General features: G+C 45.4%; 1 protein-coding gene across 2 annotated transcripts; it reads left to right on the top strand.

The window, feature by feature from the left end:
* Window positions 1-4,369: 4,369 nt before the first annotated feature.
* Window positions 4,370-14,601, top strand: PTX4 (pentraxin 4). Of its 2 annotated transcripts, XR_005750273.1 has the most exons (4): window positions 4,370-5,072; window positions 8,699-9,689; window positions 13,696-14,399; window positions 14,438-14,601. XR_005750273.1 is itself a non-coding variant. In XM_040356387.1 (3 exons), exons 1-3 carry the CDS (start codon window positions 4,935-4,937, stop codon window positions 14,334-14,336), a joined length of 1,770 nt encoding a protein of 589 aa, XP_040212321.1. In that variant the 5' UTR covers window positions 4,370-4,934; the 3' UTR covers window positions 14,337-14,601. The 2 variants fall into 2 exon arrangements, 1 of the variants encoding a protein (XP_040212321.1); XM_040356387.1 differs by having other exon boundaries at window positions 13,696-14,601.
* The last annotated feature ends 1,605 nt before the right edge of the window (window positions 14,602-16,206 follow it).

Here is a 16,206-nt window from a genome sequence, read left to right as displayed (position 1 = left end):
ATATGAGCATTACTTACCCGTTTACGAGATGCATCTTCTCCGTCGCTTCCGGGTATGGGCTGCGGGAATGGGCATTCCTTCTTGATTGACAGTCTTCCGAGAGGCTTCCGACGGTCGCATCCATCGCGTCACGATTTTCCGAAAGAAGCTGAACGTCGGTGCGCAGGCGCAGTATAGAGCCGCACAGACGTTCGGCTTCTTTCGGCTACGAGTGACGCGATGGATGCGACCGTCGGAAGCCTCTCGGAAGACTGTCAATCAAGAAGGAACGCCCGCTCCCGAAGACCCATACCCGGAAGCGACGGAAGAAGATGCATCTTGAAAACGGTAAGTACGGATCATATTTTAATACAAATAGCCGATTCCCCTAGACAAAGCGAGCAGGAATCTAAGGGGAAAAGAGAAAAAAAAACCAAATTGGGTGAACTCCCGCTTTAATGTAGCTAAGATACGACCGCCGGCGCTGTCGTATCTTAGCTGTCTGTTTACGCTGGCCGCTAGGGGCGTGTATGCTGATTTACGCCTAGAATGCGTAAATCAGCGTGATACACCTATTCACGAATGTACGCTTGCCCGTCGCAGTAAAGATACGCCGTTTACGTAAGGCGTTTTCAGGCGTAAAGAAAAACCACCAAAAAGATGGCGCAGCCAATGTTAAGTATGGACGTCGGAACCGCGTCAAATTTTTTAATGTTTACGTCGTTTGCGTAAGTCGTCCGTGAATGGGGCTGGGCGTAATTTACGTTCACGTCGAAACCAATGAGTCTTTGCGGCGTAGTTTGGAGCATGCGCACTGGGATACGTCCACGGACGGCGCATGTGCCGTTCGTTCAAAACGTCAATCACGTCGGGTCAGGATTCATTAGCATAAAACACACCCACCTCTTCACAATTTGAATTAGGCGCGCTTACCCCGGCACATTTACGCTACGCCGCCGTAACTTAGGATGCAAGTGCTTTGTGAATACAGCACTTGCCTCTCTAACTTACAGCGGCGTAGCGTATATGAGATACGCTACGCCTGCCTAACGTTAGGCAGGTCTACGTGAATCTAGCTAACAGTGTTTATGTTTTGCCCTTATTCATCTTTACCTTTTGTATCTGTGTCTAAAACTTCAGATAGAGTCTGTGGGTGCAAAATAGTGTCACACGTGGATAATGGACTCCTAAAAAGCATTATCATACATACAGTATACACACTGCAAAATGGTGGGTCTGTTCTTAAAAAACGTGCACAGCCACCACAATTATAAATATTTCCTTTGATTGTCAGCTTCATCTAGTGGCCATAATGTGGTATTTTCATGAGATGTTTTGGTAAACTACCACATTATGGCCACTAGATGGGGCTGACGACCATAGGAAATAAACCTATTAGAATACAGGGACTGTTTGTGACGATTCATACAGCTAATTGTTCTAACTAGACCCCACTGTGCCACTTTGCACATCCACATCCCTTACCTTCAATTTTACAGGTCTTCTTTATTAAAGGTAATGGCAGCCTAACTAATATTTAAAATGGACCTAGATTCAAATATGTGAAGTGCATACATGCTACGTAATGTGTAATTGTGTCATCTATGAATCTTAGTCCAGGAAGTAGATGGTGACCTTGGATGATGTATGAACAAAAATGGCGCCATCCTTCTGGGGAGAGAAGCAATTGAAGTATTGTCGGGGGGGGGGGGGGGTACTGTGATCTCTGTGAGATGTAATAAATACCTGGAAGTGTTACACTGGCACATCGCTTAGCATATATGGACATAATGTGAACAAATATGTTATCTCCACTTTAAGACGAATGTGTAAATAAGTAATGGCAGCAGAGGGTTACCTGGCAGGAGCCCGGAGGAGAGGAGGATGCTGATGGTCCGGTCACAGGATGGTGCTGATCCAAGCGCTTCCTTAGCCAGGCATAGTGAGAGGGATTCTGTCAGCGCTGCCAGCACAGCTCTTTGTTAAGCTGCAAACTCCAGCCTGCCGAGCAAGCAGATTTGTCGCTGAATAAACGCCATTCAGGCCCGGGACGGCCGTGACATCACAGCCCTGGCACATGGGATGGGTCTGCTTGCTCATCGCCAGGCTCATCCATTACCCATCCATACCTTACCCATCCATTACCACCTTACCCATCCATTTTGTCCCTGAGATGCCTCTCCCCCTGAATAAACACTTTAACCACTTAAGACCCGGACCTTTATGCAGCTAAAGGACCTGGGCAGTTTTTGCGATTCGGCACTGCGTCGCTTTAACTGACAATTGCGCGGTCGTGCGACGTGGCTCCCAAACAAAATTGGCGTCCTTTTTTCCCCACAAATAGAGCTTTCTTTTGGTGGTATTTGATCACCTCTGCGTTTTTTATTGTTTGCACTATAAACAAAAATAGAGCGACAATTTTGAAAAAAATGCATATTTTTTACCTTTTGCTGTAATAAATATCCCCCAAAAACATATATAACATTTTTTAAAAAAAAGTTTAGGCCGATACGTATTCTTCTACCTATTTTTGGTAAAAAAAAAATCGCAATAAGCGTTTATCGATTGGTTTGCGCAAAATTTATAGCGTTTACAAAATAGGGGATGGTTTTATTATTTTTTTTTTTTTTTTACTACTAATGGCGGCGATCAGCGATTTTTTCCGTGACTGCGACATTATGGCGGACACTTCGGACAATTTTGACACATTTTTGGGACCATTGTCATTTTCACAGCAAAAAATGCATTTAAATTGCATTGTTTATTGTGAAAATGACAGTTGCGGCGTATCAATAGATACGCCAGCGTAACTTCTTTGTGGATCTGGCCCCATATATATATCATTGTATCATTTGTATTGTACCGCTTGTATCCACAAGGTGGCGACATTTCATCTAACATTTTCCTTGACCTAAGCATCACCAGTCTATTTGTACTATCAGCCATCTTCACAGAGATAGAAAATGTATTTATTTCAGGTACAGTAAAACCCTGGAGGACAATTCGTTCCAGAAACATGCTTGTAATCCAAAGCACTTGTATATCAAAGCATTTTTTTTAAAGGGTATAAAAGAGAAGAGAGGCGCCTCTAAGTGTAGCAATATGTAGCTAAATGTTGTACCTTCATTAAATGTAACCATATTGCTACATTTAGAGGCGCCTCTCTTCTCTTTTATACTCAGTTGTGACATGACGCTACTCTTATATCAAGACATCGCTTGTATATCAAGGCAAAATTTATTAAAACACTTTGCTTGTCTTGCAACTCACAAAGGTATCAGCAGATACTCCGGCGTACTTTTTCTGTGAATCTGGCCCTCAGCGCCTACAAAATAGGGGATAGATTTATGATTTTTTAATTTATTTTAATTTTTTTACTAGTAATGGCGGCGATCTGCGTTTTTTTTTTGTCAGGCCTGCGATATTGCGGCGGACGTATTGGACACTTTTGACACAATTTTGGGACCATTCACATTTATACAGCGATCAGTGCTATAAATATGCACTAATTACTGTATAAATGTGACTGGCAGGGAAGGGGTTAACACTAGGGGGTGAGGAAGGGGTTAAATGTGTACCCTGCATAGGGTTTCTAACTGTGGAGGAAGGCGACTGACTGGGGGAGGTGACCGATCTGTGTCCCTATGTACAAGGGACACAGCATCGGTCTTCTCTCTCCTTGTCTGTGTAACCGCCGTTCGCGGGTGCCTGGCGGACATCGCGGCCGCTAGGCACACGCATCGGCATCCCAGTGAGTGGGTACGGGGGGCCGGAGATCCCCAGTGCCCCGGATGACAACCCCCCTTTTGTTATATAAAAAAATATATATATTATTTTATTTCTTTTTTTTATATATATATCTTTTTTTATTAAAGGACTCAGAGGTCCCCAGGGCCCCATGCGGCAAACCCCCTTTTTTTATTTGTTATAAATGTTTATTTTTTTATTTTTGTTTATATATATATTTATTTTTTATGTTTTTATTAAAGGGCCCAGAGGTCCCCAGGGCCCTGGATGGCAACCCCCCCCCCCCCTATTTCTTATTTTTTTTTGTAAAGGGCCCCCCCCTGCTTCTCAATTCGCAGCACCCCCCCCCCCCCAGTTCTCTGCTCAAGGGGGCCCATGCCTGAAGCTGTGTAAGGGGCCCCAGAATTCCTGATGGCTGCTCTGCTTATTACAGCTCTTTCCCGGAGTTTTTACGGAAAGCTTGTCATTTATTTTGTGTTGATATCTTCGCATTGTACGCTCCAAGCTGTCCAGGATGCTGTAAAAAGCATGTGGTTGAAAGAGGAGCTCCTGGAATCTGTAAAAAGACTTAAAATAAGACTGACCGAGTCACTTTCCTAGGCCGTCCCATAAATATCACTTTTTTTTCTGAAGCCCGGGCATACAAGACGCTCCTTCTAGCGTCTAAAATTGGCTCGTTGGGAATAGTCCGTGCGCCTGCAAAACCCATCTATTTGTGGATGGAGCCGGAGCCGAGTGTGGGGGGGACAGAGAGAGAGACGAGTCAGAGGAGGAAAGGTTCGGAGCGGAGAAGAAGCTTGCTATCGGCACGTGAGGCCATATAAAGGAACAATAAAAAAAAAAGGAATAAACAAGGGAATACAACTTTTTGGGAAAATAATAAAGGAAGGCCATTTATTACAAAGAGGAAGTCTACTGGCCAGCAAGAGAGTAAGGAATGTAAAGCGAGGGACGAGAAAGGTGAAAGAGTCCATAGAAGAAGATCCATATTTCAGGAGGATAGAAGAAGATACATATTTTTGGAAGATAGAAGAAGATCCATATTTCGGGAAGATAGAAGAAGATCCATATTTCGGGAAGATAGAAGATTCATATTTCGGGAAGATAGAAGAAGATCCATATTTCGGGAAGATAGAAGAAGATCCATATTTCGGGAAGATAGAAGAAGATCCATATTTCGGGAAGTGATAGCCATAGGACGGCGGACAATGAGGATGGCCGGAGGTCACATCTTCAGGATCCTGGTCTTGGCTGGTTTCTGCCTACAGAGCGTCTTCATGGAACAACGGCGGCTCCTGGAGCAGAGGAAGCCGTTTTTCGAGAGGTTCAGACGGCTGGAGGAACAGGTGAGGATCGGTCATGTTGTTCTTCTGATGTTGTGGAAAATAAATGGGGTCTCGTCTGGAAGGAAAAAAAACACAGCGGGGCAGATCCACATAGCGAGTACGCCGGCGTATCTACTGATACGCCGGCGTACTTTCAAATTACCCGCGTCGTATCTTTAGTTTGAATCCTCAAACCAAGATACGACGGCTTCTGGGTTCGATCTGACAGGCGTACGGCTTCGGATCATAGGTGCAATACTTCAGCGCCTGCTGGGTGGAGTTTGCGTAGTTTTCCGCGTCGGGTATGCAAATTAGCTTTTTTCGACGATCCACGAACGTACACGCGGCCGTCGCATTCTCTTACGTCGTCTCTAGTCGGCTTTTTCCGGCGTATAGTTAAAGCTGCTATTTTGCGGCGTATAGATAGACTTGACATGTTAAAGTATTGCCGTCGTTCCCGCGTCGAAATTAGTTTTTTGTTTTTTTTTGCATAAGTCGTCCGTGAATAGGAATGGACGTAAGTCACGTCTAAGTTCAAAAAATTACGTTGTTGCGACGTGATTTCGCGCAAAGCACGGTGGGAAATTTCGAAACAGAGCATGCGCAGTTCAATCGGCGCGGGGACGTGCTTCATTTAAATGAATCACGCCCCCTACCCGCCGATTTGAATTCCGCCGCCAGAAATACACTACGCCGCCGTAACTTACGGCGCAAAATCTTCCTGGATTTTGACTTAAAGCCAGGTAAGATACGGCGGCGTAGCATATCTCTGATACGCTGCGCCTATCCAATTATATGTGGATCTGGCCCAATATTTTTTACTTTTTGTTATAATATCCCAATTTAAAAAAAAAATTTCCTCGGTTTAGGCCGATACGTATTTTTCTACATATTTTTATTAAAAAAATCGCAATAAGCGTATATTGATTGGTTTGCGCAAAAGTTATAGTGCCTACAAAATAGGGGATAGATTTATGATTTATTTTTTTTACTAGCGGCGATCTGCGATTTTTTTGTCAGGCCTGCGATATTGCGGCGGACGTATCGGACACTTTTGACAATATTTTGGGACCATTCACATCTATACAGCGATCAGTGCTATAAAAATGCACTAATTACTGTATAAATGTGACTGGCAGGGAAGGGGTTAACACTAGGGGGTGAGGAAGGGGTTAAATGTATTCCCTGGGTGTGATTCTTACTGTGGGGGAGGGGGACTGACTGGGGGAGGTGACCGATGCTGTGTCCCTATGTACAAGGGACACAGATCGGTCTCCTCTCTCCCTGACAGGACGTGGAGCTCTGTGTTTACACCCCATCATTACACACAGAGCTCCACGTCCCTGCTGTGTCACCGCCGATCGCGGGTACCTGGAGGACATTGCGGCCGCCAGGCACACGCATCAGCATCTTAGCGATGCGCCGGGCACAGTGTTTCCCCCGCTGCGCGCCCCCCCCAGCGGCGCACGCTGGGAATGTAAATAGCAGGACGACCAGGGACGTCCACCCGGCACTTGAGAGCCGCGCTGTGGACGTCTATCGTCTACAGCGCAGCCCTCTAGTGATTAATGTAAAAAATCTATAAATATTTATTCATAAAAAAGGCATATATGAAGAAAATTGTATACATAACTTTGTGAAAACAGTACAGTATCAGCATATTATCTCAGTACATATTATAAAGAATATTTTAAATAAAGCTTATACTTATGCAAATATACTCATAACATAAGAACATATAGCACCAGGGAGTGTATATAAACTTTTAATCCTCGAAACTGAGTTTGATATGCGGAATGGTAGATCTTTCTTTTACTCTCGACATGTTTCGCGTACAGGACGCTTCATCAGGAGCATAGAGGTAGATTAAACAGGTCTCTGCAAAAATATGTGGATCAATTCTCCTTTAAGGGGGCGTGACAGTGGATGTGACAGGGGGTGTGTCCTATGCCTGCATACTTTTGCTGATAGGTGTCCCTCATTCCCATCTCAGAAAGTTAGGAGGTATGTGACAGCTGCTATCTGTGAAATGTCGGACCTCACACAATGCACACTCCAATGCTGCAGGACCCGAGGTCAGGCCGTGGACAGCTCTGCAACTTTCACATGTCAGGTGACCGCTGTTCCTTTGATTGATTTTGCAATGGTCACCTGTCATGCTTCTGTTCAGACCTTTGAAGTGTAACAAAAGCCATTTTTTTCGTTTTGGTTGGAGTGGTGAGAGGAAGGAACTCCTGTACTTTCTGTCTTTGACTCCACTTGAGAGTTTCACCTTCTCTAACTCTACTGGTGATCCTTCTCACTGACCCAAAAAGGAATGGAAAATTCCACAATTTGCAGTTGACATCAGAACAAGAGGTGAGAGGAAATAATCCAGTGGGGAAGCTTATCTAAAGCCCCATACACACGGTTGGACTCAGGGCCGATCCGCCCTATAGGCTTACTATGCAAGCCGCTTAGGGCCACACAAAGCTAGCTGCAGAGGGCCCCCCAAATTACCCGCCTGGTGAGAAGTCATTTTTGGCCCCTCACCCTGCTTCTTAACTCACTGGCAGCATGGGAGAAGAGGTAAGAAGTCAGCCCCCCCCCGCTTCTCACTTTAATGTAAGACGTAATCCCCCAACTTCTCAACTTTAATCTGACATGTCATTTTGCATAGGGCCCCAGGTAGGTCAGGATCGGCACTGGTTGGATTTTATGGGCTAGATTCAGGTATGTCAGCGTAATTTTGTGGCGGCGTAGCGTATCGCATATACGCTAAGCCGCTGTAAGTCAGAGAGGCAAGTGCTGTATTCACAAAGCACTTGCCTCCTAAGTTACGGCGGCGTAGCGTAAATGGGCCAGCCTAAGCGCGCCTAATTCAAATGTGGAACAGGGGGGCGTGTTTTATGTAAATTATTCGTGACCTGACGTGATTGACGGTTTTTACGAACGGCGCATGCGCCGTCCGTGGACATATCCCAGTGTGCATTGCTCCAAAGTACGCCGCAAGGACGTATTGGTTTCGACGTGCTCAGAGGTGGGTAGGGGGTTGAACCAAGGAATAGTGCTCGGAGGTTGGTAGGGGGTAGAACCAAGGAATGGTGCTCATAGGTGGGTAGGGAGTGGAACCAAGGAATGGTGCTCGGAGGTTGGTAGGGAGGGGAACCAAAGAATAGTGCTCGGAGGTGGGTAGGGGGTTGAACCAAGGAATGGTGCTCGGAGGTGGGTAGGGGGTTGACCAAGGAAAGATGCTCAGAGGTGGGTTGACCAATGAATGGTGCTCGGAGGTGGGTAGGGGGTTGAATCAATGAATAGTGCTCGTCGGTGGATAGGGAGTGGAACCAAAGAATGGTTCTTGGAGGTAGGTAGGGGGTGGAACCAACGAATGGTGCTCAGAGGTAAGTAGAGGGTTGGAACCAAGGAATGGTGCTCAGAGGTGGGTGGGTGGGGGGGGGTGGACACAACAGGTGACTCGGAAGTAGGGAGTTCCTGCACCTATTCTCTGAGAAAAAAAGCCCTGGCCATATGACATATAAAACAAAAAATGTTTGGTATTGTTATCTCGATGCTCTATTCTTGTACATGAGGGCTGTTGAATTCCTCACAAATGCAATATATTTGTTATAGAGTTTGAAGCATAAACAATAATTCCTTCTCATTTCCAGTTTCGACGTTTCCAAGATATGACGTTGAACCGTTTACAGGGCATTGCCGAAAACTACAACATCTCCTACAACATCGATGCCCGTTTCCATCACCTTTCTGACCAGCAGCAGTCACTGACCGAAGCCCTCAATGCTTCAAGTAACATGACTCAGCAGGAGCTGAATGGGGTAAAGTTTTGGCTAAAAAAGGTCCAGAAGAAAACAAAAAAGTTGGATCTGAAGATCTCTGCGCTTGAGGGAGCCATGGCTGAGAGGAATAAGCAGATAACCAAGGAAAACAAAGCCCAGGATGTAGCGATGGCTAACTTCACAACAACGCTTAGCAACCAGAAAAGGATTATTTACCAGTTAGTGAAAGACAAGGGTCAGCTGCAGAAAGGGATGGAGGTCTTTCGAGAGTCTGTCGAGAGTCAGGGCAGAAAAATTGCAGAACTAGAAAAACAGCTGGAGAACATGCAACACGTGCAACAAAATGAAATTCTACCACCAAACTCCTTAATGGTTCCAGAGATTAATCGTACCCCTGAAGATAAACTACCGGAGTCCCCACAGAATGATCCAGGGCCAATAACTATTCAACAACGACTGCTAAAGCTAAAGACCAAGCATACCCAAAGGAAGAAGTTTCACGAGGAGCAGCTTATGCTTATACCCAGCAAAAACAAAATGGAACCCATGGCAGCTCAACACAGTGAGATAACCAAGAAACTAGGTCTACCAGAAGAGAAGAAGCCCGATTTTCAAACTACAAAGGCGCCTTCCCTTACAATGAGTCCACAGCCCAACCAGAGAACCAGCCTTCCTGTGTTCCAACAACTGCTTGATCCTGTCATAGATAATACTATACAGATATCAGCCCATCGTAGTTCTGTGGTCAGAGACCCCAGACCACCAGGGGAAACAATAACACCTCTTCCATCTACTAGGATCCCAACACATACCACAGCTGCTCCAAAACTTGAAGAGAAAAGCACCAAAACTCCAGCCACGAGTAAGTCCACCATGTTGTCCTCCATTTGTCAAGAACAACATTGAAATTACTCTATAGCTTTCTTAACATTTTTAGATATCTATAAAGTAATTATCTCTATAGAGCTGTTTGGATGTAGACATTGTAATAGAATGTATAAATAACTGACTCCATTTTATTTAAGTAGGAATTAAGGGCCAGATTCACAATCAGCGGGCGCAACTTAACTTTTCCTATTTAAGTTACACCGCCGCAAATTTTCGGCCTAAGGGCCAGATTCACAAAGGTTAGCGGATCTTTAGATCCGTGTAACCTATGTGTTTTAAGATCCGCCCTCGCAAGTTTGTGAGGAAAGTGTCAAATTCACAAAACACTTACCTCCAAACTTGCGACGGCGGATCCTAACTCCCCCAGCGGAATTCAAATTCCGCGGCTAGGGGAGTGTCATATTTAAATCAGGCGCGCTCCCGCGCCAATTTAAATACGCATGCGTCGTCCGGGGAATTTCCCGGTGTGCATTGCTCCCACTGACGTCAATAGGACGTCAGTGGTTGCGACGTGAGCGGGACTTGCGACGCGCGTGTTCGTGAATCGGCGTACGCAAACGACGTAGGGAATTTCAAAATCGACGCGGAAACGACGGCCATACTTAACAATACTTACCCCTGCTTTTAGCATGGGTAAGTATACGACGGGTACCGCGCTACGGAAACGACGTAAGAACACCGCGTCGGGTCTGCGTACGGTCGTGAATTTCGCGTATCTCGCTGATTTACATATTATTCAGTGTAAATCAGCGGGAACGCCCCCGGCGCCATTTTTAAATCAAAAAAAAGATCCGACAGTGTAACACAGTGTGACACTGTCGGATCTCAGCCCTATCTATGCGTAACTGATTCTATGAATCAGGCGCATAGATAGGACCAGTAAAAATCCGAGATACGATGGTGTATCTGAGATACTCCATCGTATCTCTTTTGTGAATCTGGCCCTAAGTGCCCGATCCACAAAGCACTTACCTGGAAATTTGCAGCGGTGTAACTTAAATCCGTCCGGCGCAAGGCGTGCCCGATCGAATGGGGCGAGTCCCATTTAAATTAGGCGCGCTCCCGCGCCGATGTGCATTGCGCTAACTGACGTCGCACCGACGTCATTTGCTTAGACGTTAACGTAAATGGCGTCCAGCGCCATTCACGGACGTCTTACGCAAACAACGTTGATGTTTAAATTTCGACGCGGGAACGACGGCCATACTTACCATGGCTTAAGAGAACTAGGGCTCAGCCCTAGTTTTACGCGGCGTAACTCGACGGAAACGACGTAGATTTAGATCGACGGGCCGTTCGGGGATCGCCGTAAGTCTTCATTTGCATATTCTACGCCGGCCGCAATGGCCTCACCACCTAGCGGCCGGCCTAGAATTGCATCCTTAAGATCCGACAGTGTAATTCAATTACACCTGTCGGATCTTAGGGCTAGCTATGCGTAACTGATTCTATGAATCAGTCGCATAGTTAGAAACAGAGATACGACGGCATATCAGTAGATACGCGGTCGTATCTCGTTTGTGAATCTGGCCCTAACTTTTCAATATGTGTTTTGACATAATTAGCTTAACTAACAGTTTGCATAGAAACACACCCTGCTGCAAGTCATTGCGGTTAAAGCTGATTCATGGAGCAGCCGGTTGTGTAAGCAAAATCAGCTAGTTCTTGTTAAACTAAATTCAGCAGTTTTAATCATGATAAGAAAATACTGAGTTTGTATAACTTTTTTTATAACTAGAGAAGAGTTTGTATAACTTTTAGAGACATATGCATTAAAACACAGCCCCTCTCTTCTTTCGTTTGCATATAAGCCACTGTGGTATTCCGTAAAGGTTGGAGATCTTATGAACACACTCAAATCTGTTTCCGTATCTCATTTGATCTCTCATGGATCCGTGGGTCACTGAAAGTTATCCTGCATTACCTGAAGTACACCTGGGTGGCCGTATTACCTGCTTCAGACATAAAAAACATTTTTTCTGTTTATTGTTTGTGATTATGTATTACATGTCCTACTTGATGCCTAGTAGGACAACCTAGTAATTGTCTTTCACTGATCCCCTCAGCAACTATAGCTCTCCCAGGAACAGTAGACTCCCCAGCAACAATAACCCCCCCCCCCAGCAACTATAGCTCTCCCAGGAACAGTAGATACCCCAGCAACAATAACCCCCCCCCCCAGCTACAATAGATTCACCCCAGCAACAATAGATCTCCCAGTATCCAGCAACAATAGACCCCTCCCTCAACAGTAGGTCTCTCCCATTTACAATTGACCCCAAACAAAAAAATATCCCCCTACCAGAAGCAATAGATACTAGACACGTGCACTGCTGAAAAATTATTATTTTTTAGTTTTCAAATTTCTGATTTTTAATCTCCTCATTTCGAATTTTGGAATTTCTGAAATTTTGAATTTCCTCATTTCGAATTTCCAAATTTGTGAAAATTTCGATATTCCGAAATTCGAATTTCCGAAATGTTGAATCTCCTAACTTCGAAGTTCTGAAATTTTGAATTTCCGAATTCCTGAAATTTAGAGTTTCTGAATTTTCAAACTTCAAATTTCACAAATTTTGGGGCCCCTTACACAGCTTTAGGCAGGCCCCCCCTGGAGCAGAGAACCGGGGGGGGGGGGAGGGTGATGACAAAAAAAAAAAAACAAGTGTAATCTCTTCTCTCCTGACGCAAGATAATAAGCTGGGTGGGGGGGGGGCTTAACAGGTGTAATGCAAATAATAAATAAGTACATTTTTTTTCATAATTTTTAAAAAAAAAAATTAGAGGGGGGGCCCCTTCCAGGTGGTAATGCAAAAAATAAATAAAAAAAACGGGGGGGGGGGGGCAGCCGGGCCCCTGGGGACCATCAGGCCCCTTACAGGTGTAATGCCTGTACCCCCTGATGGTCATCATGATCGTAAATGAAGGGAAATCTCTACTGGATAGCAGTTAAAAACCCAACAGAAGTTCTGATCCTTCCTCATTTTATCCAAAACTGAAATAGAAATTTGGGGCCAGATTCACAGAAGAGATACGATGGCGTATCTCTGAAACGACGTCGTATCTCTCAGAGTATCTATGCGCCTGATTCATAGAATCAGTTACGCATAGATAGCCCTTAGATCCGACAGGTGTAATTGTCTTACACCGTCGGATCTTAGGATGCAATACCTCGGCCGCCGCTGGGTGGAGTTCGCGTCGTATTCCAGCGTCAGGTATGCAAATGAGGATTTACGGCGATCCACGACGGTTTTCGCGGTCGTTACGTCGTCGCTAGTAATAGTTTCCCGTTGCAAAGTTAAGGCTGCTTTAACATGGCTTAACTTTAGTCGAGTCATGTTAAAGTATGGCCGTCTTTCCCGCGTCGAATTTCAAAAAAATAATTCTTGCGTAAGACGTCCGGGAATACGAAAGTACGCTACGCACGTCGCCATTCCAAAAAATGACGTCACTTCGCGCAAAGCGCGGGAATTTCAAAACGGAGCAGGCGCAGTACGTCCGGCACGGGAGCGCGCCTAATATAAATGGCACACGCCCCTTTGAATTAGGCGGGCTTGCGCCAGAGGCCGCCGGCGTAAGTTTTCACGCAAGTGCTTGGTGAATCAGGCACTTGCGATGAAAAATTGCGGCGGTGTAACGTATCTACGATACGTTACGCCGCCGCTCATCTACGTGAATCTGGCCCTCTGATCCTTCCTCATTTTATCCAAAACTGAAATAGAAATTTGGGGCATACAATTTTAAAATGTATATCCTTACCACAGTTTTCTCTAGACAGCTTGTTGGGTTCATCAATTTCCCTGGAGAGGAAGAGTCTTGACATGAAAATTATCAATTGCTCAGTCCTGACTACCCAAGTCCTTTCTGCTTTTGATAAAACTATTTTACATTTTCTTCTGGAAGTATTGTTTGATCGTCTTCTTGTATTTGTTGCTCTGATAGCTCACTAATAATGATGTCCTCTTGTGTTCTTGTCACAGTTTGCAATGTGCATTCCATGCTCATTTTCCCTAACGCATCCACGGAAAACTATGCCACCTTCACCAAAGGCCTGAGGGAACCATTGCATGAACTGTCTATCTGCAGCTGGGTCAAAACGAATGCCAGCTACCTGGGCACCATCCTTTCATATGCCACAGAAGATAATGACAACAAGCTGGTCCTGCATGGCAGGAATGGTGCCACCTATGACGCTTTCCACTTTGTCATTGGTGATCCAGCCTTCCGGGAACTACCGCTGGTGCCCTTGATTGATGGGAAATGGCATCACACTTGTTTCATCTGGTCCTCCATCCAGGGCAAGTACTGGTTCTATGTTGACCGAAGACTGACGTCCACTGGATCACGGTTCCAAAAGGGTTATGAGATCCCACCTGGAGGATCGCTGGTTCTTGGCCAGGAGCAGGACACCTTGGGTGGTGGATTCGACAGTTCAGAGGCGTTTGTTGGAAATCTGGCTGGCTTTGCCATGTGGAATCGGGCCTTGTCACCTGGGGAGGTCTCCGGCATTGCTACAGGGAAAGGTTTGCCCAGGGGCACTATCTTAACACTGGCAGATGACCCCTTAATTCATGGAGCTGTAGAAAGAGTGGACTGTACCTGTCTGGAGCACTGTCCTTAGGAGTGCTATTCAGTCTATTTTTGTACATATTGGATATAATGAGTAAAATTGCGGTATTGATAGGAGACTGGTTCCAATCCAAAATGACGTTGGTGGTGAACGAAATACCAAACCCTGTACTGCATCACATGGATCTTCTTTCCTGCCAGTGACCAACAGCAGTCCTGTTAGTAAAACCCTATTAACAAAGTATGGTGCCACGTACACACAACCTTTTTTCCCATCGGATAAAAAAACGATGGTTTTCCCGATGGAATTCCGGCCAAGCTTGTCTTGCGTACACACGGTCAGACCAAATTCCGCCCGTCCAAAGCGCGGTGACGTACAACACGTACTACGGCACTATAAAAGGGGAAGTTCAGTTCCAACGGCGCCACCCTTTGGGCTGCTTTTGCTGATGCTCGTGTTAGTTAAAGTTCGGTGAGAGACGATTCGCGCTTTTCAGTCTTCGTGCTTTTCAGATCGTTTTCTGGTTTTTAAACCCCCCAAAAATTCATGAGATCACGAAAAATAATAAAGAAACAAGTTTGTCAGAACTCTGTGAATATCAGCAACAAAACAACTTCATTATTATAGCATTATAAATAAGAAAATAATGCGCTGCATTAAACGATGCAATAACGCTAGTTTTACCAGAACGAGCACTCCCGTCTCATACTTGATTCCGAGCATGCGTGTTTTTTTCCCGTCGGAAAAGCATACAGACAAACAATTTACCCTCTAGGATATTTTTCCTGGCGGGAAAAAGGAGATTTTTTTTTCCCGGCAGTTTTCCGGTCGGAAAAACAGCGAGGGAGCATAAACACAGTCAGAATTCCCGGCCAAAAGCTCTCATCACAGTTTTTCTGACGGAAAAACAGGTCGTGTGTACGGGCATAAAGCCCCGTACACATGACCGGTTTTCCTGCCAGGAAAACTGCCAAAAGAGCTTTTGACCGGCCATGTGTATGCTTCCTCGCAGTTTACCCATTAGGAAAACTGCCGGGAATCCCGGCAGGAAAATAGAGAACCTGCTCTCTATTTTCCCGCCAGGATTCCCGGCGGTTTTAAACCTGGCAGTTTTCCTATGGGGAAACACTGCGAGGGAGTATACACACGGCCGGGATTCCCAGCCAAAGCTCTCCCCTCAGTTTTCCTGACAGAAAACCCGGCCGTGTGTACATAGGGAAACTTACCGAGCAGGTTCTCGGGTTTCCCGTCGGGATTCCCGGCGGACTTTATACCGCCAGGAATCCCGCTCGTGTGTATAGGGCATAAGTGTATATGTATTGGAATGGGATACGCCCGTCTATTTTGTGCAATCTGATCAAGTACCAGAAGGTGGCATCTTTGTCCTCGCTTACAGGGCAAAAAGTGACTTTTACTATAATGGTGTTAATTTTTTTATGTTTATTTTGAATGTCTCTGTCTCACCAGCTTGTCCTTTATTGTAATGATGAAGGTTGTTTTCAAGGACCCACTTAGGTTTTCTCATATGATGTGCCATGAGTCAATATGCCTCTGCCCTGTTAGAAATATTCTCGGCAGACATAAAAGTGTCGCACAGCCCTATTCGCGTACGACTTACGTAAACAACGTAAAAAGATACGCCTGTTCCGACGTCCATACCTTGCATTTTATTCTCTAGGGTCTCTACTAAAAAAAAATATATATATATAGGGCCAGATTCACGATGGACTTACGAGGGCGTATCTCCACGTACGCCGTCGTAAGTCCGAATCCGAGCCATCGTATCTATGCGCCTGATTCTTAGAATCAGTTACGCATAGATTTGGCCAAGATACGAGCGGCGTAAGTCTCCTACGCCGTCGTATCTTGGATGCAATATTTACGCTGGCCGCAAGGGGCGCTTCCGTAGATTCCGTAAATT

This window comes from Rana temporaria, chromosome 6 (assembly GCF_905171775.1).
Source record: "Rana temporaria chromosome 6, aRanTem1.1, whole genome shotgun sequence".
NCBI lineage: Eukaryota > Metazoa > Chordata > Amphibia > Anura > Ranidae > Rana > Rana temporaria.
Note: the sequence above shows the minus strand (reverse complement) of the source record. Positions and strands in the feature narration are given on the sequence as shown.

Excerpts from the sequence above, each read along its gene's own strand:
- PTX4 (XM_040356387.1), top strand. The coding sequence starts at position 4,935 with ATGAGGATGGCCGGAGGTCACATCTTCAGGATCCTGGTCTTGGCTGGT. Across the intron at positions 5,073-8,698 it reads TCAGACGGCTGGAGGAACAG|TTTCGACGTTTCCAAGATAT; the intron begins GTGAGGATCGGT and ends TCTCATTTCCAG. Across the intron at positions 9,690-13,695 it reads CACCAAAACTCCAGCCACGA|TTTGCAATGTGCATTCCATG; the intron begins GTAAGTCCACCA and ends TTCTTGTCACAG.